General features: G+C 44.3%; 1 protein-coding gene across 1 annotated transcript; it reads right to left on the minus strand.

Moving 5' to 3' along the window:
- Nucleotides 1-25843, minus strand: LOC307242789 (bromodomain-containing protein 3-like). The gene is made up of 14 exons (XM_080017368.1): nucleotides 25704-25843; nucleotides 23056-23141; nucleotides 21948-22244; nucleotides 19430-19567; nucleotides 17738-17873; nucleotides 16835-16959; nucleotides 12033-12392; nucleotides 11169-11297; nucleotides 10324-10524; nucleotides 9435-9485; nucleotides 4607-4803; nucleotides 4236-4501; nucleotides 2689-2805; nucleotides 1-1349 (listed from the first exon to the last, which is right to left on the minus strand). The coding sequence occupies exons 3-13, from the start codon at nucleotides 22155-22157 to the stop codon at nucleotides 2708-2710; spliced, it is 1911 nt and encodes a 636-aa protein (XP_079873494.1). The 5' UTR covers nucleotides 22158-22244; nucleotides 23056-23141; nucleotides 25704-25843; the 3' UTR covers nucleotides 1-1349; nucleotides 2689-2707.
- Nucleotides 25844-26040: the final 197 nt, after the last annotated feature.

Raw genomic sequence — 26040 nt, forward strand, 5'->3', positions numbered from 1 at the left:
GAAAAACAAAAAGAAAAGGAAATCTTGGGTTGGCAGAGACATGGAACCATAACTTCCTCAAAACGATGCGATATACAGGCCTCGGCGTATTTACACAGTACTCAGGACTTCTTCTTCTTCGAGGTCAACATGAAACGGGACGAACGTTTTAAAACAAGCTCCGAAAAAAAAAAAAAGCCAAAAACAGAGTTACAATAAATCTCCATGCATGTTAAAAATAAAAAGTAGAAATCTTTTTTGTTTTGTTTTTTTTTTTTTAAGTTTTGTTTTAAATACAAAAAGAGGCTATCATATTACAACCAAAGAATAAAAAGAAGTTAGATTTGAAAATATCTATATATTTATATACACATGTACTTTGTCAGTCATTTACTTCAGAGAGAAAATGATTTATTAAAAAATAATAATAATAGTAATAAAAACAAAATGATGATGAGGCCAATTGTGGGAAGAGAAAATGCCGACCTCGATATGCGGGGCATTGAAATAAATACAACGTCGGGGATTTTTTTGTGTGTGTGTGTTTTTTTGGGGGAGAGTTTGTTGAATTTTACCTTCAATGAACATTGGACTCATTATTTGAATCGTCAAATAATAGGAAGTTATATAGTTATTAAAAAACATATAACCATAGAGACGGGTCCCAAAAACACTCATAGTATTACTGTGACACCAGGAAAACATGTTCATCCAACAACCAACCACGTCCCTGTCAGAAGGGAAGATGCATACTGTGTTCTAAACATGTTCCTTCACAAGGCATCGCACTCTAGGTCAGCAGGAGAACAGGGAGCGCTGAATTGTCAATGACAAATAAAGTACAGAACAAAAAAAACAAACAAACAAACAAAAAAAAAATAATAATAATAAAAAAAAAAAAACTAAAACTAAAATAAAAATAAAAATACGATATAAAATAAAAGTGGAGAAGAGTCCCTCCATGTTGGCTGTGGAGCGGCGTCCTGTTCGGCCTCAGACATTCAGCAGTGATGGTGGAGAGAGAGGGAGACAGAGAGAGATAGACAGAGAGGGGGGGGGGGCAGAGAGAGAGAGAGAGAGAGAGAAAGAGAGAGACGGAGAGAGGGAGGGTGAGAGAGAGACAGCAAGAGCCAAAGAGAGAGAGAGATACAAAAAGAGAGACAGGGAGGGAGAGAGAGAGAGAGAGAGACAGTCCTCTGGGAAAAGTCAAAAAGTGGCTGGTGGCCAGGTGAGTGGTTTGTTTGTTTGTTGATGTTGTTGTTGTGGTCCTCCTCCCTCGTGTCCAGGATGCAGATGTCAACAGAGATGGATGATCCTGCGGGTGGAGGTCACAGACACATCCACCACTTGGTCCGGTTTGATTCCAGCTTCTAGGAAACAAAACAAACAGCTGTTAAACTGCAGGATACACCACAGCAACTTTGAAATGACAACAACACGACGCCGCTTCCAGTGTTTTCATTTTGTCCTCTTTTGATTTTGGCTTAGAGATCATTGCAAATCATAGAAATGCTCCGATTTTAATCGAGCATCATCCAAACCTTCACCTCCGTCATCAAGGGATTAAAACGATGAGAAATCCTTCTTTTGGAACAGGGCTCATTTCTAATTTCTCAGCTTCATTTCATCATTATTATCATCATCATCATTATTATCATTGTTATAATTATTATCATCATTATTATTATTATTAGTAATATTTTTATCATTATCATCGTTCCTCATTTCATGACAATGCATCTCCCCTTCAAGGAACTCCATTATTATTGTGATATTGAAGGGCTGTTGGTTGCAGCAGTAAACAGTCTATTTTCCATGCGAAGCAGCTTGTGAGCGTCCACCGCACCACGGACAGAATTGCAAAAGGACGACAAATGGGACGGAGCCCCATCGCTACGGAACATGAACTGAGCGGTGCAAGGACACGTGCGGAGGAGCGGATGCCATTGCAGCGCTGCTCTACTTCCTGCCTCCAGGACGGAGAGCGCTGAGATAAGGAGACAACGGAGGGAGAGAGGAAATTACAGCTTGGGAAGAAACCTCCTTTCATTAAATCCAAAGACCACGCTGGGGGAGGAGCGCAGCGGCCATTTTGTTTTGTTGTCGTGAGGCACCCTGGCTTACATCCCCTGTCTCAACTCAGCTGAACAGACACTTTATTATGATTATATGATATTATTATCATTTATAACACACGCAGGGTGTCTGCAGGTGTGACAAAGATGAATTCTATCATTTTTTAAATGAAACGTAAAACTTGTTTACCTCTCCATACATCCCACCTTTAACCAAATGATGATATAATTATATATTATTATATAAACAAGTATTAGGTTCGGCAGCAGGCTTAATGTTTTATAAGATCAGAAAACTCGACTCCGATGCGGAAGAACCCGACAAAAAAAAATATATGGATGAAAAGAATCTGGCAAAATGTTTAAAGCTTTATAAAATCTAATTTAAGACGAATGAAGACCTCAATGATTCAAACTGAAGGACCTCTGAGGACTAATACGTGTAAAACTGTATTTAACCCATTATAAGGGCCTCAAGATTATATATATGAAATAAAATAATAATTCTACTGCCATGGAACAGGCGATCAGTTCATATGTCTGGGGGGGACAGCAAAAACAAAAAAGCTAAATATGAAGAAACAAAACCTCAAATAAAATTCGATAGTAAATATGATGAAAAAAATAAAGGCACCAAGTCACTGTGTGGCGACTCAGTCGGAGTCGCTGTTGTCGGAGCTGGAGCCGCTGGAGCTGCTGCTGCCGGAGTCTGAAGAGCTGCCGCTGGAGCTGTTCCCTGCACCACCTTTACCTGAACACCAGGGAGTGCACGTCAAAATACACATCAACACACAGCAACAACTTCCAGGTAATACTTGTTTTTTTAAATAAGACAGATTCACAATCCTTTAAGTCGTGGCCAATGCAGATGAATGAACAGCACAGACCACAAGACTACTAGTCTGCGACTGAATAATAATACTTTATTTTATTTTTACAAACAGCCAGTTAGGGTTGGGTTTTTGTATTTGGGATCATCTCTTAATACTGATGCCCTAAGTCACATAAAATAATCCTGCATGTTGTAGTAATGTGCCAAAATGTAATAAATAAATTAAATTAATGCCATATTTTGTAATAAACACCTTTAACAATAGGTAAAGAGTCCTTCCGTATTTTGTTGTATTTTGAGGCTGTTACGCCTTGTGGGGGCTACAATGGCTGTTTCTTAAAAAGTGCCGGCTAAAAAATAAAAAAATTAAATTTACAGAATAATCTTACAGATGACCACTTTAAATAAAGCTCAGGAACAAAGCTCAAAATGGAAAAATTCAGGACCCGACACCTTGTAAGCCTTGTTTTGGGCCTTTTGGGTCATAATAGTAAAAAGACAAGACATTGGAATAAGAGAACTCACTGAGGAACACATCCTCTCAGCCTGTTTTTAATTGATTTAATTACTTTAATTTTTTTATTATTCTACTTTTTAAATGGCATTTTGCTTTGCTATTAATGTCACTATTTAATGACCTTATTTTAATGTAAAGCACTAATGTAAAGCATGTCACTTTGAGTCACATTGTGTTGTGTGTGAAAGGGGCCCTACAAATAAAAGTTATTATTATTATTGTTATAATTGTTATTGTTATTATTATTATTATTGTTTGTGGTGTGGAGATGAGATGGATTGAGCAGCCTTGGTTGGCTAATGAGCAACAGTTTAAAACCCCCATTCTCACACTCACTCAGGATAGGAGCCCTGTCATGACAATGTTCTATCTGCTTTGACCTGTTGCTCATTAGCCCAACCAATGAGCAACAGGTATGCAGCCACCCTGACCCAATCACCCAGATCCAGGTCAGGTGTGGCTGCTCAAACCATCCCATCTCCACACGACAGTTATAATTATTATTATTATTATAATTATTATTATTATAATTATTATTATTAATAATGTACTCTTGGAAAGACACTAAATAATTACATTACATTACATTGATCAGACACTTTTATCCAAAGCGACTTACAATTGTTCAAACACCGACGGACGCAGCCATCAGGAGCAATTAGGGGTTAAGTGTCTTGCTCAAGGACACTACAGCATGCTAGCAGGAGGAGCCTGGGATTGAACCAGCAACCTTTAGATGACTAGACGACCAGCTCTACCTCCTGAGCTACCATCGCCCAAATAATGGAGTAATTTATGACCAAACAGACAGAATCCAAAACTGGAGCCTCACCATCTGGTTTCTTCTGCTTCTTGTACAAGCAGGACTTGACGTATTGCTCCAGCTCTCGCAGCGTGGAGGCTTTGAGCGTCTCAAAGTCAATCTCGATCTCGTCGGGGTTGGAGTCCCGCAGCGACGGCTCCCGGGTCTGGATGATGCGCACCACGCGGCCCAGCTTCCCCCCGGGGAGCCGGTTGATGTCCAGGCTCAGCTGCCGCTTCTCGTCGTACGTCATCGGCAGGGACTCGTCGTCCGAGTCGTACCCCCGCGTTCCCTTCCTTGACGTGCGGAGAGAAAAGGACAAGGACGACAAAGAGACGTCAAAGGGGGGCCTCTCCAGAGGGGTGGGGCGCGGTCCCGTCGGGGGCGTCCCCGTGTCCTACCTGGAGCTGGAGTTGGAGGACTTCTTGGACGAGCCTTTCTTCTGCTGGCCTGGCTTCCCCGCCTTGGCCTTCTTCTCTTCCTCCGTGTGGGGTTTACTCTGCTTGCCCTCCTTTTTCTTGTCCTTCTCTTTCGTCTTCTTGGGTTTGCTGCCGGGCGCCTGCGAGAGCGCGGCCAGCTGCTCGTGGACAGCTTTTAGCTGCGTGGGGAGCCGGCGGGGAGGGTTTAGTGGAAGGCCACGTGCCAAGGAAACACAGACAAACAAACAAACACGCCCAGGAACGAGGAAGGAAATTGACACTTAAAACACTGTTCGTCTCCTAATAGCGGCGGGTGGTAAACCCAGAATCTGCTCCTCTGACATAATATATGAATATAAACTCCACTGCGGGGCATGAGTTTTCAATCTCCTCGTGTAATGGTGGAAGGATCCACCCAGCTCGCTATGCTCTGCAGAGACCACCTTCAAGAAACACCCGAAGACCCTAATACCTGGTCCTGTCTGAGCTGTGACTAACTTTTCTTGTTTTTGTTGACGTCGACTGGTTTTAAGGTGTTGTAATGGCATAGTGCACTAACAACAACGTGAGTACTTATGACATTGCAATAACATACATTCTGATTCCTTCCAGCCATCTTGCACTTGAATGTGGTTGAATTCAGAAAAAGGTGCTCGGGCTCTTCAATTCCATGTTGCTCCAATGGTCCAAGTCTGCTTTGATTGTTTCCAGCCTCTCACGTGAGTCGCTTTGGACAAAAGTCTCCGACTGATGAATAAATGTGAATGTAAACCGAGGGGCCCCCAACAATATGTCTTCTTTGCAGACGCTATTAGATATGGTGTCATCCCCCTTTCATGGACTTCCGACGTTCAAGATCCATCCCAGGAATCCACGTCGACATGTTGCCCATCTTAATTTCAAAGCACTTGAATCAAACTTGTTTTGCCAGTCTGGACAAAATGCTATCGCTGTCAATGCAAAACATCAATCCGTCTTTTAAGCAAATTATTGTCGGCACTAGGAACACGTCGGGTGGCATGGAGCCAAGTACCCAATTAAGTTGAGTAGGCCAAATGGATTTCATACAATATGCTGACATTTTATTACATATATTTGGTCAATTGGGTTTCACTCCAAGCCGCAATGCATTTTGGATGCTTTCACACGCGGGTGCAATTTCCAGATAAGGAACTGAATGTCCATAAGCTGTAACACATGCTTATGCCAAGACTAAAGGGGTAAATTTCTCCCATAACCATTATTCAGGCTGGATTACAAGAAACCTGGAAATTGGATTTCCACATTAAGATTGAGTTGAACTAAATTGTGAGGCCCTGAATTTGGCTCATTTAATGCTTTCTGACAAGCTCTGCAACCAACAATTTCTTATCAAGTCGCCATGGTCGGCCGCCTGTAAATAATTACATTGGTTCCGGTTGTCAGATGTCAGATAGCTTCTCCAGGGCTACGACAACCGCATTCTTTGGCACAAAAATTCAAAATTCATTTCCATTTTGTTCACTCATTTAGTTCAGCACCAAAAACGCATTCCAGAGTCAGAACTTTTCAACTGCCACTGCGACAAGGAACCAAAATACTGAGGCCACTATTCAAACTGCTATTTTGTGGGCACAAAAAAAATATATATTAAAAAGGCATTTCAGGCATTTTTCATTCAGGCAATTTCCATTATGTGCTTGGACATACAGTATGTGCACCGAACCACCGTTGCCCGGAAAGGCGATTCACTTGGTGCAAACTCTTTGCCCGAGTCCCCTCCTTGGACTGCCGCCGTCAAAACAGTGGCAATTTCGCTTCGCTACGGTCCCCGTCCTAAGACCTTCTGTAGAAGTTTGCACCTCAGTGTTATAGATCATACGCAGGGTTGTCAACGGCTCACGTCCACCCAGAAACCCCTGCCACACGTTCCTGTGGCAGATGCGTTTGGAAGAGCTGTATCTACAGGGAAGTGGACGACCTTTAAACTGAATAGCCAGTCTCAGCAGAACCTTGTTCCCAGGATCATCCTCGAATGAGACGACCTGAAACCACCTCTCTGATGAGAACTCTGCAAGTTTGGGCTCGTGACTGGTTTTCGTTACGCCTCTGCCGATACCACGACGCACCTTTGCCTCTCCGCTCTCGCCCCGTTTCTCTCGGAAATGTAAGCGATGGCAACACCGTCGGGCGAGGAACAGAAATGGAGGTGTCCTTAAAACTAAGCCCGGTAAGGGCCGAGGAAACTGGGGAGCCCGAACTGCATCATTTCTCAAAGGCGATGGCGGCCCCGCGAGAGCGCGAGGTCATTTTGGCTGCCTCCGCGGCCGGGTCTCCTTGAACAAACCTGGGGATTAGGGTTGAAGTGTCACACTGCGGGGACCGCCGCGCCTCCGCCAGCGACCGAACTGCTGTCGGGAAGATTAAGACCCGATTTTCATGCCTGCGCTTAGCCCCCCCCCCATACGACGGAAGGAGGCCAATTACGGTTGGAGTGCCAAGTCTGAGCGATGGAGCAGAGCCAGGAGCACAGCGCTCGCGCAGGTGGGGGCGAGCCAGGGGTCTCCGACGGAAAACGTAAAAGACGGTGGAAAGAAAGGTCGGCCAAGGGCGGGGTGGGGGCGTGAACGGTACAAAAAGGTAGCGCGGCACTCCGACGATGGCGTGGCTTCGCTTCGCTTCATCTGTGGTCATTAAGCGAAGGAAAGAAGAGAGGAGGAAGGGGAACTTCCCTTTAGAAATGTGCGTCAACTCCCCCCAAAAACATATACTCCATTCCCAGACGTACTTGACACGGCACAATATTTCTCATATATCACATTATTGTTATTGTTTCTATGTTGTGTACTGCGTTGCACAATTGCATACACTACGTCGCAGTATTTCCTCACTAATAATACTTATATAAGTATGGTAAGACACACGGTTGGGGAGTAACATAATATTTAACTATTTTATATATTGATAAATATTGATATTTAATATATATTTATATATTTGGTACTGATATTTAACTATCAGTACCAAACAGTACGACATGACAACAATTTGTCGCCGCCCGCTCTAATCGGCCACAGAGATCTGTTCCAAAAGGATGTGCACGTACTAATATCCCTCCATTGCCTCGTGCCACCTTCAAGCATGTTTACACACCTAAACCACTCGTGACCACACAGTCCACCATTTTATACTCTGACCAGAACCTTCCAGCTGAAAAAAACAACAAAAACAAAAAAAAAAAAAAAAGAAAAAAAACGGAAGAGGGAAGACGAAAGAGAGCGAGCGCTGGAGGGTCGAGGCCGTTCTGGACGGGAGAATGAGGCGAACACTCGACGTTCAGCGGAGAAAAGCTCCGAGCCCAAAAGTCTCTCTCTCTCTCTCTCTCTCTCTCTCCCTCCCTCCCACCCTCCCTCCCTCCCTCCCTCCCTCCCTCCCTCCCTCCCGGCCGCCGGCATCAAAGGAATCCGTGTCGAATTTGGGGGGAGAATCCCCTTCTGTTTCCCAGCGCTGTTGACTTTTCAATTAGGCGAGCTGGGGAACGGGGGTTGCGTTTCAAGCTCGCGGGGAAGCGAAGGTGAAGCGGCGGGCGTCTCTAAATATCTCTCTCTCTCTCTCTCCCCCCCCCACCCCAACGGCGGCGCCCTCGTTCCGTACGTTGTTTCAAAATGGCAGAAAACAACCGGATTTGTTTCATTTTCCTACAGACTTATCGAGGTGGAAAGACCCGCTCGGCTTCGTTATTTGCGTTGATCCATCTGATTGAAATATCTTCAACGCATTTTAAAGCGTAAAAAAAAGGAACAAAAATAATCTGGTTGGACGGGGGAGGACACCAACAGTAAAGTATTTCAGTAAATCCTTTACGTAAACACACAAAGTGAAATACATGAGATCTGCCCAGCCATGAGCAGGTACAGCCACGGCAGGAAGTCATGGTGGAAAAATGTGAAAACAATGGATGGTTTTCAAGGCCCGATATGTGTATGATCGCTTTGAAGATATTTTAAGACTTTTTTTTAAAGGACCTGCAGACACCCCGGATTCGTTGGTTTGACTGTGCCCATGCGACGCAGGAAGCCCAAACGTAGCAGCGGAGCGGAGCTTCGCGCGGAGCACTGGCGCCGCACTAACAACCACGGCGGCGAGCGCTACGGCAGCCATGTTGGTTGTGGTGTCGAAATACCGCCAGGAATTTTGCCTCTCGCAACAATCTCACAGGAAGATGCAATAAGATAAAGTATTATACGATCTTATACGTGGGGGTGCACCTCTACAGCCTGAAGCAGTTTGTATTGTGTGTTGCTAGGTAGATAAGGAAACAAGTTGAGAAAATATTGAATAAGATTTCCCGCAATGCATCATCGTAATCAAGGTTAATGTTATTGTAATTATCGAGATTGTTCACTTTTTTTTTTTTAGATTGTTTACTGATGTTTTACTTTTTATTTGAGTGTCGTTGTAAAGCCAGAAATGTACATTTCACTACATACTATTTTAGTTTGATCACATCTCTCCAAAATCTTCCCCCATCTGGTTACAACTTATTATAAATAACACACAGACCTCTCAAGTTGTTATGATTATTGAACTGAGTAAAACCAGGTGCATTGGAAAATGTTCGCATCCTTTCATTTCACAGAAGTGTCTCTCTAACTCACACCACTACGAGAAAAAAGAAAAAAGAAAAAAGAAAAAAAAAGCTTCAATTCACTGAAAGGAACGAGTACTTTTTAGTTTTTATACAAGTGTCATTGATTGAAATGTTTTTTTTTCTTTTTAATAAAAATACAATAAAACCTGAAGGTAACAGTTTGGGAAAGGAGGTAGTCACCTGATCATTCTTGCTGCACCCATTTCTGCCCCATTCATTACCGTTTTGATGCTAGGAGACGTGGGACAAAAATAGAAACATTTTCAAAATAAATCATTATCATAAAAATGTATGTATATATATATATATACATATACACACACACATACACACACGACACCACAACAACATGACATTAACATCTGTAAATATTTACTGGTGTGCCATCATATCTTTTTTTTTTTTTTTTTTTTTTTTTTTTTACTTCCAAGGTGCCGAAATGAATGAACGCGAGCTAGGCATCACCGTAAGTAGTGATGCACCGAAATGAAATTCATTTGATCCAAATTCCACCGGTGGCCGACGGACGTTGCAGAATAAACAAGTACACCGTGAACCAGACACGCCTCGCGAAGGTCCAACACTCACAACCTTTCATCTCGCGTCAGCCTCTCGCGTCAAAGTTAGGTTTAGCGTTTGTAGCGTGGGTAGTTACCCATTCCGGCGGTCGTTTCAGACCACGCCCCCCGGAGGACCGGTTTGGGATACTTTTATTTAAGACACAACTTCAACAGAATTCTGGATTTTTCTCTGCAGGATTGAAGTATGAAGGTGAGTACTGAGTGAACTGGCTCAGATCTATATGATGATATAATATGTTTATAACTCCACAAATGCTCTGAGACTCATTTTGACAAATAGAAATGTGTGGATAAATCAGAGGCGTTGAAATTAAGACCTCATAATTCAAATGTAAGACTGTTTAATGACTTTTAAGGGCTCATATTTCTATTTTTTTTTTAAGGTCCTTATTTAACTCAGCTTTGTTTTGACTTGCGGTCTGAATCCAACGCCTCCCGTGCGCAGCGGCAGTTTTGTTTTTTTTCCGGCGCGGCCGTAGGGAACCCACCTGCTCGGCACCCACCTGCTCCTGCAGCTCGGCGAGGCGGGTGGCGTGCTCCTCCTCCGCGTCGGAAGCCTCAGAGACGGAGGAGTTGCCGCTGTTCACCCCGAAGGCGGCGGCGGCGCCCTTGGCGACCGCGCCGCCCGCCGGTGAGCTCAGGTCCACCGGCTCGTCCGGCATCTTGGCAAAGCGCATCTCAAACACGTCCTGGGGACAAGGAGGAGAAAGACCAATTGAAAGTAAAAAACTGTCAAAATCACTGGTTAAAAAAATAAAAAAATTCAATTATTTATGATTTGAAATTGTGATTAACAACTAAATTGTTTTTGCCACTCTCAAGTTTACAATTGTGTAATAATAATAATAATAATAATAATAATAACAATAAAATTATAATAATAATAATAAAATACATTTCTACCTCAGCAGAACAGCCCCCTATTTACTAAAATTGTAATATACCAATTTGGGTAGACCGCTAATTTGCCTCGACCCAAATGACAGAAAGAAAACTGATGCTTATTTTAATTATTGTGACGTTTCCTACGTTGGCGCCAAATTTCCCTAAAACGTGAAAGTAAACATACGCTTCTAGAATGGATCACAGTGTGATTTTAAGAAAAAGAAAACGTGACGACCCGATTTGATAAGGAATGATTCTCTGTAGATATATTGACATCTACGCACGATGGGAATCGCTACCAACGGAACGTTTCAAATCAATTCCCAAATTGAAGCAAGAGCAATGAATCGTCCCGGAGCATCCATCTTATTTGATATTTATATATATATTTTTTAAACCTGGCCGGTCATCGATGCTGCATTTGGACTTTCATTTTCCGAGCACGCACCTGGAGTCGTTTGGCCATGGCAACCACCTCGTGGTCCGGAGGGTTGTACTTGTAGCAGTTTGAGAAAATTAATCGCACGTCCGCGGCGAAGGCCTGAGCATCCCGGTATTCCCGCTCGTCCATCTTTTTCTGGGAAAGAGGGGGAATAAAAACAATCACGCTGATCGAAGAGGGTGAAGCCATCAGTCAGCATTTTAAAACACCTTTTTCAGCAGATACAATGTTGTTTTTATTTCCTGTTTTCTCATCATCACCGGCTGTTACTTTGATTTAGAAACAGCCTTTGTGTTCAATTTGCAACAACAAAAAAAAAAAGTTTAAGTCATTAAATAAATTATTATATCGAAGGAAAAAACTGTGTTCAATTGGATGGTAAACAAGGAAGTAGCGGAGAGAGATTCCTCTGCGCAGGATATATAAATGTCTGCAGGTATTAGTAAATTTAACACTTTTTAAGCAACTTTTACTGTGATTTTAGGGTGATTTCTGGACAAAGCGTCGAATATATCATAGTATTGCAGTTCCACCTGCCTTGTTATCTGCCTCTGTACTCAACTGCAAAACCTTATTATATACGATGAGGAAGTGGAATACGTACAACCAGGATTTGGTTTTGTTGTATTTAACACAGAGGTAAAAAGGACTTTCTGGTTCAGGTGAGTAGTATGTATGGAGTATGTTGACAAAAATATGTCTCACAATGAAATCAGACAAAGTGTTTATGTTGAAAGATCCTCATTTCAGATTATTCTATGATTTTTATTGTAAAAAAATAAAAAATTTAAACTCACTTCAACACTTTGTCACAGACCCGCAGACACCCCATAATACAGTATGCTCATCGGCGCGCTGGTATCTACGTACTTTGACGGTGCTGAGGTCCATGGGGAGCTTGATGATCTGGTGGTAGTCGTGCAGGTCCAGGGCCTCGGCGTCCACCGGCTTGTAGAAGGGCCAGGCGTAGGCGGCGTGCTTCTTGGAGAGCATGTCCTTCAGGATGACGTCGCAGTACTTGAGCTGCTCGCTCAGCTTGCAGCGCTTGGTGGCGTGCTGCGCCGTGTCGCCCTCCTCCAGGTCCTTCTTAGGGGGCTTGATGGCGCGCCCCGTGCTCTCCCGCCACTGCTTCTTCTCCGCCAAGTCGGCCGGGGCCGCGCTGTTGGGGGCGGCGGCCGGCGGCAACTTGACCACCGCGGGCGTGACGGCTGCTTTCCGCTTCACCCCTTTCTGCTCCGGCGGACACGGAAAACGGACACGATAAGGTCAGATTATATCTGTATATAAGTGGTTGTATTTTATCAGGTTGCGCGCGCACACACACACACACACACACACACACACACACACACACACACACACACACACACACACACACACACACACACACACACACACACACACACACACACACACACACACACTATAAATTAAATTAAAAATTTTGGTAGAAAAGGCCATTAGAACTGTTCCCAAATTGGTGACTACTGCTCCCTAGGGGAAAGGGAGGTATTGCAGGGAAACTGCACCAAAAACGAAATATGTATAAATGGTGAGATTTTACACACACACACACACACACACACACACACACACACACACACACACACACACACACACACACACACACACACACACACACACACACACACACACACACACACACACACACACCACTAATGGGGTGAGGGTGTAATTTTTTGTCGTTATTTTTGTTTTTGTTGTGGTTCATAAACCTCAGATTAATCTGCCAACGGCATTTTTTTTAATTATCACTAATAATATGAATAATTTATTAAATTATATTTTTCATTAAATTATAAGGCTAAACCGACAGAGCACCAAGTCTGCTTTATCGTCAGTCGGTGCAAGCGAGTTGTGTGGCTCATGGAGCGCACACGACTTAAGAACAAGAGCATGGACAGACGTGGGCAAATTTGTTGGTACCCTTACAGCCCATTGACACAATGCTTCATTCCTCCTGAAAAGTAATGAAACTAAAAGCAATTTTCTCATGTACACCTGCATGCCTTTGCTATGTCATAGAGTAAAGCAAAGAAACTGTGAAAAGAGATGAATTATTGCTAAAGAGATCAACTATATTCAAAAATGGCCTGGACAGATTTGTTGGTCCCCCTTAGATTAGCAGCCTTCAACCACAACCCCAAAAAACCACAACCTTGAGAGGCAATCACTGCAATCAAGCGATTTCTGTTGCTCTCAATGAGACTTGTGCAACAGGTAGTTTGGCCCACTCTTCCTGGGCAAACTGCTCCAGCTGGGTTTGAGGGGGGCCTTCTCCAGACTGCATGTTTCAGCTCTTTCCATAGATGTTGGATAGGATTCAGATCAGGGCTCATAGAAGGCCACTTCAGAAGAGTCCAATGTTTTGTTCTTAGCCATTCCTGGGCGCTTTTAGCTGTGTGTTTTGGGTCATTATCCTGTGGGAGGATCCATGACCTGCGACTGAGACAGAGCTTTTTGACTCTGGGCAGTACGTTTCGCTCCAGAATGCCTCGATAGTCTTGAGATTTCATTGTGCCCTGCACAGATTCAAGGCACCCCGTGCCAGACGCAGCAGAGCAGCCCCGAAACATAACCCAGCCTCCTCCATGTTTCACAGTAGGTTTGGTGCTCTTTTCTTTGAAAGCTTAATTTTCTCGTCTGTGAACATAGAGCTGATGTGACTTGCCAAAAAGCTCCAGTTTTGACTCATCTGTCTCAAGGACATTCTCCCAGAAGCATTGTGGCTTGTCAGTATGCATTTCCAGCAAATTCCAGTCTGGCTTTTGTATGTTTTTCTTTCAAACGTGGAGTCCTCCTGGGTCTTCTTCCATGGAGCCCGCTGTCACTCAAAAAGGGACAGATGGTGCGATCAGACACAGATGCAGCTTGACCTTGGAGTTCAGCTTGTACCGCTTTGGAAGTTGTCCTTGGCTCTGTTTCTACCATTCGCACTATCCTTCTGTTCAATTCAGGGTCGATTTTCCTCTTGCGGCCCCGTCCAGGGAGGTTGGCTACAGTCCCATGGATCTTAAACTCCTTAATAATATTTGCAACTGTAGCCACAGGGACATCAAGCTGCTTGGAGATGGTCTTATAGCCTTTACTTTTAACATGCTTCTCTATCATTTTCTTTCTGACCTCCTCAGACAACTCTCTCCTTTGCTTTCTCTGGTCCATGTTCAGTGTGGCGCACATGATGATACCAAACAGCAGAGTGACTACTTTTCTGCATTTAAATAGGCTGAATGACTGATGATAAGATTGGAGACGTGTGTGATTGCAATTAAAGGAAAAACAGTTTGTTTGAAATATCACTAAAATCCAATTATTTATAATCTTTTCTAAGGGGTACCAACAAATCTGTCCAGGCCTTTTTAGAATATAATTGATCTCTTTAGCAATAATTTATCTCTTTTCAAAATGAGAGAAAAAGTCCTGAAGTATTAAAATAGTCTATTTGGACAGAGACAGCGCTATCTCCTTACGCCATCTGGTTATTTTTGGGGTCACACATGGATGGATGGTACAGGTGCATGTACCCGCGGACCTCTTCGCACGACCTTCGTTCGGAACGCGTCCATCTAGAATTACCTGAAGCGCACGGCGCGGAGTTCCAAAAACTGGGAGGCGCGCACACTAAACGACAATGCAAAGCTCTCACTGGTCAAACTGCAGATATTCCACATTACATATTAATCTGTTTCAATGGAATTGGAGCACGACACTTTTATTATGTTATTATTATGACTACTTTTTATTATATTATTACCAAGTTACCAATCTTAGAAAGGTCCCACTATGTGTGTGCGCGCGCGCACACACACACACACACACACACACACACACACACACACACACACACACACACACACACACACACACACACACACACACACACACACACACACACACACACACACAAACAACTCACAAAAAGATAGGGATATTCGGCTTTCGGGTGAAATTTCAGGATGAAGATAAAATGCACTAAAACCTTTACAGGTGAACTTAATTTGACCTTCTGCACATGTCCAACTGTTCAATGTTTCAGTTCTTTTTGTACAACTAACTGTTCTCTAACAAGGAGCTGAACGGCAAAATTCACAACAGGTGTTTGATCCATGAATCGACCAATACATTTCCTGGTTCAATTAGAATTGGTATTTAAACAGTCCTCTTCATCATGCTGTTCACATTTTGACATCATGAGACCAAGACGACACCTAACATCTGATCAACAGTACCTCGCCATTGTGAGGCTTCAAACAGGATGTTGAGTGTCACAGAGTGTCATCAGCAGGTTGCAACAGAGATACAGAGACTGGAAGAGTCACAGAAAGGCATAGAAGTGGACGTCCTTTGGCCACATCCCACACTGATGAGCGCTTCATTGTGAACAGTGCCCTGCGGAACCGGATGACAAATGCAACTCAACTCCAGGCACATTTAAGGGAGGTGAGAGGCAACCAAGTGTCACGTCAGACCATTCAAAACCGTTTACATCAGCGTGGTCTGCGTGCTAGACGACCTGCAAGGGTACCTGACCACACCACCAGGCACAGCCATCATCGTCTTGCACGGGCCAGGAAGCATTTACGCTGGACGAGGGACCAGTGGCCTCAGTGCTGTTCTCTGATGAAAGTCGATTCACGTTGAGCAGAAATGATGGCCGCCAACCATGTTGGAGACGTCAAGGAGAGCGCTATGCATCAGCCACTGTTGTCACCTGACGAGCCTTTGGTGGTGGTGGTGTTACAGTGTGGGCAGGTGTGTCTAGTCAATACAGAACTGCCCTACACTTTGTGAATGGTACAGTGACAAGCCCATACTACCTGAATGACATCATTCATCCAGTCATTGTGCCCCTGCATTAACAACACAGGCCTCATTCATCTTCATGGACGACAATGCTCCAGCTCATGGAGGTGGCATCATTAGGAAACGGCTGCTGGAGACTGGGCTACCTCAAATGGAGTGGCCTGCACTTTCTCCAGACCTGAATCTCATAGAAAACCTATGGGATCAGCTGAGATGCCGTGTAGAGGCTCGTAACTCTGTACCCCAGAACCTCAATGACCTGAGGGCCGCCCTTCAAGAAGAGTGGGGGGGCCAGGCCTCAGCAGACAATAAGTCAACTTGTGAACAGCATGAGACGTCGTTGTCAAGCTGTAATTGATGCTCAAGGCCACATAACAAGTTATTGAGACATTGACATTTTTTGTTGTGGTAAACCCACCACTGTTGTTGGCTTTTGTTTTGTTTGCATGCTTCTACTTAAATGCCCTACTTTCATCGTATATCACTGTAGCTTGAACTTTTTACATTTTCCATAAATTTCACCCGAAAGCCAAATATAACTTTTTGTGAGTAGTGTAATTTAATTACACACACACATATATACACACACACACACACACACACACACACACACACACACACACACACACACACACACACACACACACACACACACACACACACACACACACACACACACACACACACACACACACAGTATATCAAGTGACCCCACGTGGGGTTCACAACCCTAAAGTTAAGAATATCAACTTGTAGAGCCAACCAATACCATATGTCATCTCAAGAATAGGTGTTATGTTAAGGGTGTATTATAAATATAATAACAGCATCATAAGATGCTGCCTCACCTTGATGGAGGGCTGCGAGGGGGAGCTGGGTTTGGAGGGGGAGCTGGGGGTGGTGGAGTTGAGCCCGGGCTCGGACGCTGGCGGGGAGCCGGGGGAGCAGGAGGTCACCGTGCCGTCCTGGCCTCCTTCACCGAGACAAACAACACAACAACTTGTATTTTTCCCCTTTCATAGGGAACATATTGAATGTGTTTGCAGAAAACAAATAAATTAAAAATAAAATTTAAATGAAAGTAGTCAAAAAACATTAGACGACAGAAATAGACTAATATATCAAATAATAAACATAATAGACAAATGTGATTCTATGTATTCTATGCAAAAATTATGGGGCAGTCACTCGGGAGGTAGAGAGGGTCGTCTAGTGAGCGGAACGTTGAGCTGAAGGTTCGATCCCCAACTCCTCCTGGCAGCGTGCTGAAGTGTCCTTGAGCAGGACACTTAAACCCTTAACTGCTCTTGTTAAGCTGGTGTGCGCCTTGCACGGCTGCCACCGCCATCGATGTATGAATGTGTGTGCGTGAATGGGTGAATGTGAGGTATGCACTGTAAAGCACTTGGAGTCTTATGACTAGCTATATAGGGTATTGGTGTAGTTATATAGGGTATAATTTATAAATGAGGGCAAAAATCTATCTAACAGGTGTTGCACAGAGCAGGTTTTCCCCAAAATAATATACTTGGAAACCAGTTGTGACACATGCTCATGCCCTAAAAGCTTCACTGCCACAAACAGTGGCCCTGATGATCTGCTTGTTCTTTTAACAAGAATGAAAAAATATACATATATAAGCACAAAGCAAATTACGACACATAAGAATTTGCTGGCCCTTCTTTTTAGGACAAGAATTGGAAGGAGATTCACCAACATCTCGGCAAGGGAACAGCAACAAGGTGTATTACCTGGAAGAGTGGCCTTCTTGGCCTTGGCTTTGGGCGCAGGGGGTAAGAGCTCCACCTCTCCGGGAGGCATCAGGGCGACTTTCTGCAGGAATATCTTTTCCAGGGCCTGCGCCATCAGCACTATGTCATCTGTTGGCTAGAGCACAGCGGCAACCCAGAGAGAATTAACCGTCGCGCATGCGGCCGGTGCGATGGGAGAAACAGCTTCCAAAGCCGCAGGGACAAGCAGTGGCAGAGTAAGGGGGGCGTGACCACACAACAAAGAATAAAGCCCAGGTTGGGTGTGTAGTCTGGTTTGTTTTGATGTACGCGCGACGGCCTCGGCCCGATCCCACCGCGCTTTTCTCACTGCTGATATAATTCACCACTATAATTCGGGCGGAGGCAGAAAATCTGGGTTCGGAAAGTTCAATTCCACTCCAGGATTTTGAGACAACCCTGAGGATCCAACGGAAGAGCAGAATAGGGTGGACCGGTGGACAGCCGGGGTGAAAACATGGAAACTGGATTTTTACTTTCCGCAACTGGAATTTTTCAAATCTGAATTTGGTAAACAGAACATTTTCAAAACTAGAAGGTGGAAACAATGGAGGTGATCTCATTTGTTATTATTTTTTCCCCACCCTCACTTAAACCGGCACACTGGGACGTACCAAAATTTGACTCATCGCCAACTTATCGTTTGTGAGCATTGTATTGTATTGGCTAATCGTTCGATACCCCCAAACAATTGGGTATCGGGACCCCCAGGTGGACCAGTGCAGGGGCAAAAACGATTATAAGATAACCATTATAAAAACGACAAAATGATTATAAGATAAATTTCACGCATTGTTGAATTCACAAGACTAGAGATTGAGATTACAGAATGAACAACCGTGACTGTTTTGATCCTGGTATCACTGTCATCTCCCTTAACTGGAGACAGAGACGCTCAGGGCCAACGCAGCACAGCCATGCCCACTTGGCCACGCCGCAGAAATGCAGGTTTCAACAGGGAAACACCAGGCTGGCATCGTTATTGTATAACAATATCATTTTTTCTGTTTAGCTCCAAGAGTTCAAAAAAAAAAGAAAAGAACCCAGCCTTATTTTACATGTTCTTATATATTTTACTTATTGTTTTACATTTATGTTTCCTGTATGCACCGTAGACCAAGACAAATTCCTTGTACGTGTAAACTTACTTGGCAATAAAGACGATTCTGATTCTGCTGAATAATCCTAAAACTCAGCAGGCTCCAGTCTGTCAATTCTTTTCTTTATTATTTTGCTCCGCCCACCTCAGAAACACTGCATCTGTCGCACTTTAACCCCCTAAAGGCCCGATTTAAAGTTTATCAGAGAATCAGAATCACAGTTTGAGGTTTTGGAGCAACAGGTTTAAAGCGAACGCTGGTATAAAGTAAAAACAACCAAAATTAAAATTAAACTCTAAACTGGGTTTACAGTTTAGAGTGCCACATCACCAGCACATCAACCATGATTTAATCTGGTTCAAAAGTTAAACCGTGTCTGTGCAATGCATTTTAAATTGAGGGCCCTCGATACGGAAAAAACGGAGAATCACTGGTTTGGAAACACAACCCCGTGATACTTTGTGGTTCTGTGGGCGTGGTCGAGTGGTTGGGTTTAAATACCTGTATGGTTACATCCCTAAAGAACAGCATCTCCACTCTAAAAGCCTCTCACCTTGTTGTATATATAACAGTTGGTGAACATGGTGTTGAAGTCCTGCATGCACTCGCTGGCGCTCCAGTAGTAGTTGTTCTCCAGCCGCTTCTTGATCGTCCCCATGTCCATCGGGATTTTAATGATAGTGTAATAATCCTAAAACACGACAAGAGAAACCACATGAGCTGCATATTCACGTCTTTCAGCGATGTCAGTAAGTCCCGTTTACTTCACATCACAGGGCCGCGGTGTCGTACGGCGAAAGCGTACTTGGTTAACACGCTTATTATACAACTTCATAAAAGGAAAGGTGCATAAGCTTAAAGCCATGAAGTCATCTGGATGAAAAACAAAAAAATAAAAAATAAAAAAAATCGAAATATGTTATGAAAACAGAAATATTTGCATTAAGTTATCCACATTATTCCTTGTGTGCTATGACCTTACCTTGCAAATGGTTAATTATATACAAAAAAAAACAAAAACAATAAAAACACTATTTAAATCGCTTTTAAATATCACATTCCGGAAGTGCAATTTTGGGATGAACTTCATGTCGCGCAAAATAAACCGAAATGTCTCGCCTCCGCCCCTTCGGCGCCGCACACCTGCCCGTCCCTGCACACCTGTCCGTCGCTGCACGCCCGTTCCAGCGCGAGAGATGACCTCTGAGGCCATCGTTCAGCTTTGGGGCGGGGGCGCTTCTCAATACATCTGGAAGCAATCAGGTTTGGGAGGAACTGGCTCTTGGCAGGAGTTTGGATGAGCACCAGCTTTTGTCCAAATGGTTAAATTAAATTATTGGGAAGACGCGATTGCACAATTTTTTTTGCTGTAGTGCAGCTTATGCTATTTTTTCTTAAGTTAAAATCTGAGCTAATGCACCTGTAAGATGGATAATTTAATATTTTCTTCCATAGCACAGAGCTACTGTGATGCTAGCACCCCCTACTGGACAGACTGTCAACTTGAGCTCTGACAACACTGCACTGAATGTGGGTGGAATTAAGTCGATTTATTTTTATTATACATTTATAGTTGTTAAAGTATACTTGGTTCGATTATTTCTTTATTAATATTATTTCAAAACATGTTACACAGACAGGTTTACACACCCACCCACCCACACCCACACACACACACACACACACACACACACACGGTTTATGCTCGCAGCGAGGGCGCGAGGTAGCGCTGACGTCACCAGGCGCTGGCGCCATGGTGCTTGCAGACCTGGTGACGTAGCAGCGTGAGGTCGTCCGCCTCCTTGATTTTGTGACTTGGCCTGAGCAGCGCTCCCAGGAAGAAATGCATTGGAAGCAATTGGGAGATCAGCGTTTTGCTGTTTTATTACCCATGACTTTTTGACGGAGAAAGAAAATAGTACACGTACACAAAAGTACAACAGCTCCTTCCGGTTTGGTGATTTTATTGAAAGTAAGCAGCGTCGTTGTGAAGTGCGGTTTACAAATAAAAGGAAACGCTTTTATTGGTATTTATGTCCAATTTATTTTTAGAGAATTTTGCACTGAGGGAGAATAACTACACGTTGCGACTCGTTTCCATAGCTCGGTAAATAGTCCTCTGCAATAAAATGCAGGACACGGGCTCGAGCCTCTCTCCCATCGCTGTGCAGAACGGGCCAAAAGACCAGCTCCTTTCCGCAGCTTTCGTCGGTTTAACCACTGTGAGCAGCAACTCCCCTCTCCTCCCTCCTCCCCTCGGCGTAAACAAGCTCCGTTAAGCGGCAAGGGAGTGACGGAGAACGTAACCTCATCATACACGGCGCTTGTGTCGTGACAAGGAAACGGAGTAAAATAAAACAACCCACTTCTAAAATAAAAGCAGTGTTTCAGCGCGCCGATCACGGGCGACCTGTCGCCCGTGCGCCGTGGGCAGAGTCGGCGCCGTCAGAGAGGAAGCGTTTGGGGCGCTGAGCCGCAATAATTCTAAATCATTTAGTTATATTTACCATCATATATGGTACAGTTGTACATTATTTTGCTCCACTCATATTGACATTGAACAGCCAAATTGGATTCGGGTACAGCCCTAGAAATAATTAATAATAATCGGACACACAAATAATAAATCCCCCATATGTTTAGTGGACTGTCCCCCCTCCGTGCGCGACGCGTAAAGCTGAGGTGACGAGCGGGAGCGGACTCAGCGGAGCAAAAGATAAGGTTCTCCAGAACTCATTGAACACAGCATGGAAGAGTCAATGGTGATTACTTGGTAATGATACTTGTGTTTATAATTAATATCCTCCTGTAACTTTCACCAGCAAAGAAAGTAAATACAAAAAATATGTATATATATATATATTTGTTTTTTCGGTGATGACGGTAATGAGCTCAATACAGCGGTGACGTGACATTGTGGTAATCACCACAGCCCTTCTTCACACTCTCACACATACACACACACACACACACACGCACACACCCACGCACTCAAGCAGTCGCGCACACGCGCAGACAGACAGACAGACAGACAGACAGACAGACAGACAGACAGACAGACAGCACCATACCGGCAGCTCCAGCTTGACCACGTCGACCGGCTGGTAGAAGGGCCAGGCGAACTGGTGCTTCCACAGCGTCTTCACCACCACGTTGTGCATGTACTGCAGCTGGTTGGTTTTGCGGCCCGGCTTGGCGGCGTCGGACACCTCCGGGGGCGGGAGGTTGGCGAGCGGCGGGCGGGCCTGGGGGGTCGGCGTGCCGACCGCAGACGACGACATGGTTTTCCAGCCAGGGGGGGGATGGGGGTGGGTTGCTGTGTTTGGGGGCTGTTTCTCTAGTCAAGGTCCTTCAGCGCTTCAGAGGCTCTGTGGGAGCAGCATCCCATCTCAGAGGCCAAGATGGAGACCTGACACCAGCCAAACCAGAGGAGAGGGAGAAGGAAGTTTAGGCTAAACCCACTAAACTAATAAAATAGATAGTTTTTTTAAATTAAATAAGTGCTAAATATAAGAAATTAAGGCTAACATAATACAACTAACTTTGCAAAAAGGCTTGTCACAGTGCATTATATAACGACATATTTCGTAATAACTTCCCATTTTATATTCACGTTTATGTCATGGTACTTGTATTTTAATGTTTTTTTTTTTAATGCAACCTAAATGTTTGTGTGTTGCTGCTGTCTCGATCAGGACTCTGTTGTAAATGAGTCCTTGTCTCAATGACACCTTCCCGGTTAAATAAATAAAATAAAAATATATAGACGTATATAAAAGTGGACTTTAGGCTCCAGAAGAGTCGCAAACAAGAAACAGAGTCACACACCAACACATGAACCCAAAAGAAACAAATGTTCATTTTGTTAAGACGACAAAATTGTTATCACAAAATGCGGAATAACAAACGATATTAAGTATTGCGTTCAAGATGCTTATTACAAATTTATTAGAAAACAAAATGTTTTATTGATATATTTTAAAGTTAAAAATGATAACAATTGTGACTACATAATGCTTTGTGACTCTATTGTATGTGGACGGCGACTGCAAAAAGGAGGCTGAATTTGAAGAAAAACAAGAAGCAGTAGAGATAGAAGAAGTCAAATCTAGATCATAGATTAAATGTCCAACACGAACCCGTGGCTCTACCGAGTTCTTCCCTTGACGAGGCACCTACCGGTGGTTTTCATCAGTGGAGGACAGCGCCGCCCCGCCGCTGCCTGGTACTGTTCTTTCCTCTCACCGCTGACTTCTTCCAGTATTCTGGAAGAGTTAAAGATAAACACCTGGTGACCACTTAAGACAGATTTAGGGTCGCAAGTCAAAACCCCACCGGAGCGACGGAAGCTACTTCCGGACCTTGCGAGGGACGCGGAGAGCACCGCGAGATAACGTGCGCCTCTCCTGAATGTAACCACGCTTGGGGCGATGCCGCGACAGGGGCGTTGTGATTGGCCGCTTGCTTTGGGCCCTGTACGTATTCCCGCCATGTAATTCCCAAAACATTTGACCTGTTAGCGAAATTACAAAGTGTAACAATTTTTTTTTTTTTTTAAATAATACGAACGTTACTATTATTCAAAGGTACTTCAAATGTCTGAAGAGGAAATTCAAGCACTTTAAGGACCGGAGAAGAACCCTGTGTAAAAAAGACAAACAAAAAAGTTCTGGAGTGCGCCACGGTTGAGAAGCACATTTCTCAACGGTGAAATCTGCCTCCTCCCAGGTAATTGAAAACGTAATAAAATAACACACAAAGTGCCACCGCACTGACACGACGTTGCGCCGACTTTCCAGTTTCACAAAGATGGCACTGTAAGTTAAGGTAAGTTTCATTGAGGATTTAAATGTATATTTAATACATCACAGATCAATTAATTATATTATATAATTATAGAACCAAGCTTGAACTTGAAGTGGTGTCCTTGTCAAGTCACACGCGGCTGGACGACTGTGGAGCACGTCCGGGAAACCATTGTTGCTTTCACTCGCGGTCACACAGCAAGTTGTACGCTGGACAACCGGCTCTCTGCAGACCCGGCATCAATATGCATCCCCGGGTATTCAAATAAACAAAATGCCCAAAAATAAACAATCACCCAAAACACACATCCTGGGCAACCCAACGCATTTGCCCGCTCAACATAAGAGTCTAATGCAACGTGACTCCAATCCGCAAACAATCGCCGAGATATTTTGCACAAATCAAAGTCCACAAATAAAATTAGAACTTTGCATGCAGATCCAACGGGCAAGTGGGAAGCAAGAAGGGTTGGATTCCAATGGCGTCATATTTCTGAGGCCAGGTGCTCGTGTTTCGTACTGTGCAGAGAGCGTATGTACAAGAAAACGGCGTCACGTCCAGGTACGAGCTTGGACAATGGAGCGGCAAGAAGGTGTTTGATTAATATGTCGTGTAAATGATCCATGATCAAGGAATACAATCGAACTGTTAATACACATTATCACTTCACGTAAATCAAAATCCAAACACCTACGCCCACCATTTAACACCAGAAATTACAGCTCAGGGGCACAACTGTAGATTTGATGTACAGGAAGACCTGTCATTTGATTTGATGTCCGGTTAAAAAAAAAGGGACCGGGTGTATTTCAGTGCGACGGAAACACGCTTCAAATGCTGTTGGAAATACTTAAAACAGCAAAAACAAAACAACATCATGCGCATAAACAAAAGGTTATTTTGCATGCCTCTGCAAAGCTGCACACAGGGTTCATTCTGGCGCTACAAAATGAAACTCAAGGACTTCCGAGTTCTTTTGTTTCAGCACTTTTTTTTTCCACTTTCAAAGAGAAAATATATTTCATTTCCAATGTGATCTTTTTGAATTGAAATACAATATATTTAGTGGCATTGTCTTTGTGTATTTTCCATCTCATTGTCATCGACTGTTATTTATAAGCGTCTATTTCCAACCACGCTGGATTAAATGTACATTTCCCTGAAATAATCCATGTGATGAAAGCCATTCTGGTACCGTGTTATGAGGTTAGGGTTTAAATAACAAAACCAAGGAGGGTGTATCATTTTTGGGGGGGATTTTTCAAGCACTTCAGCACATAAGGGGGCACTATGTCCAGGGCACTCCGGTACTTCAAATCTCTGAAGACGAAATTCAAGCGCTTCAAGGACCTGATAAGAACCATGTGGAAAAAAAATATAAATAAATAAATAAATAAATAAATACGGTTCTGGAGCAGCGGCTGGATCTTTAGCCCTTAAACATCCACGGAAACACAAGGCTACCTGGCGGGGACCGGCGCTTCTGTTCGGAAGGTTGTATGGCGGGCTCTCAACCTGACCACACCGGCGCAGCGCAGCGCACACACACAGACAGACAGGCAGGCAGACAGGCAGGCAGGCAGGCAGGCAGGCAGCCTCCTCACGCCGAAATGTTTGGGCGAATCCCCGCCCGGGGCCACCGCTCCGCGCTCCGCGCTCCGCGCACCGACCCCCCCCCCAAAAAAACGAGCCGGGGCGACCGCAGGGGAGGGCACCGGAGCGGGGTGCCGGAGCGGGGTGCCGGAGCGGGGTGCCGCTGCAGCCGCGTCGGAACGGAGCGGGAGATGCATGCGGCTGGGGCGCGAGGCTAACGCACGCAGCTAACGCATAGGAAGCTAACGCACGGAGAGCTAATGCGTGCAGCTAACGGCTAAAGCCCGCTACCGAGAGAGAAAAGACCCCTCGCCAGCGTAAACACACGCCAGCACCCACCGCCATTACTATTATGATTAGAATTATCGCCAACATTATCATTATTATATGAGAAAAGTCAAGAAAGTTCTGGAATATCGGTGTATTACTTCAGTGGAGGTGTACTTCTCAGCCAGGGAGTGCTTGTTGTTTGTTTTTTGTTGTTGTTGTTGTTGTTGTTGTTTTCTCGTGCGGCCGAGCACTTTCTTTTGTTGTTGTTGGTGGTGTTGTTGTTGTTGTTGTTATTTTTGGCTCGTACCGAAGTCCGGGGATGCGGTCCGGGGAGCGCCGACACACGGCGCCGCTGACGCCCGCCGACAAAGAGCCTGAGAGCGGGGAGAGTTCAGCCAACTCGCTCGGCTAGCATCGCGCTGCAGCAGATCGCCTTCATTGTTTACGTATTCCGCGCAAGGGCTCACGGGAGTGAGACGAGGGGGGGGGCGGGGC

This window comes from Zeus faber (assembly GCF_960531495.2).
Source record: "Zeus faber genome assembly, chromosome: 17".
Classification (NCBI taxonomy): domain Eukaryota; kingdom Metazoa; phylum Chordata; class Actinopteri; order Zeiformes; family Zeidae; genus Zeus; species Zeus faber.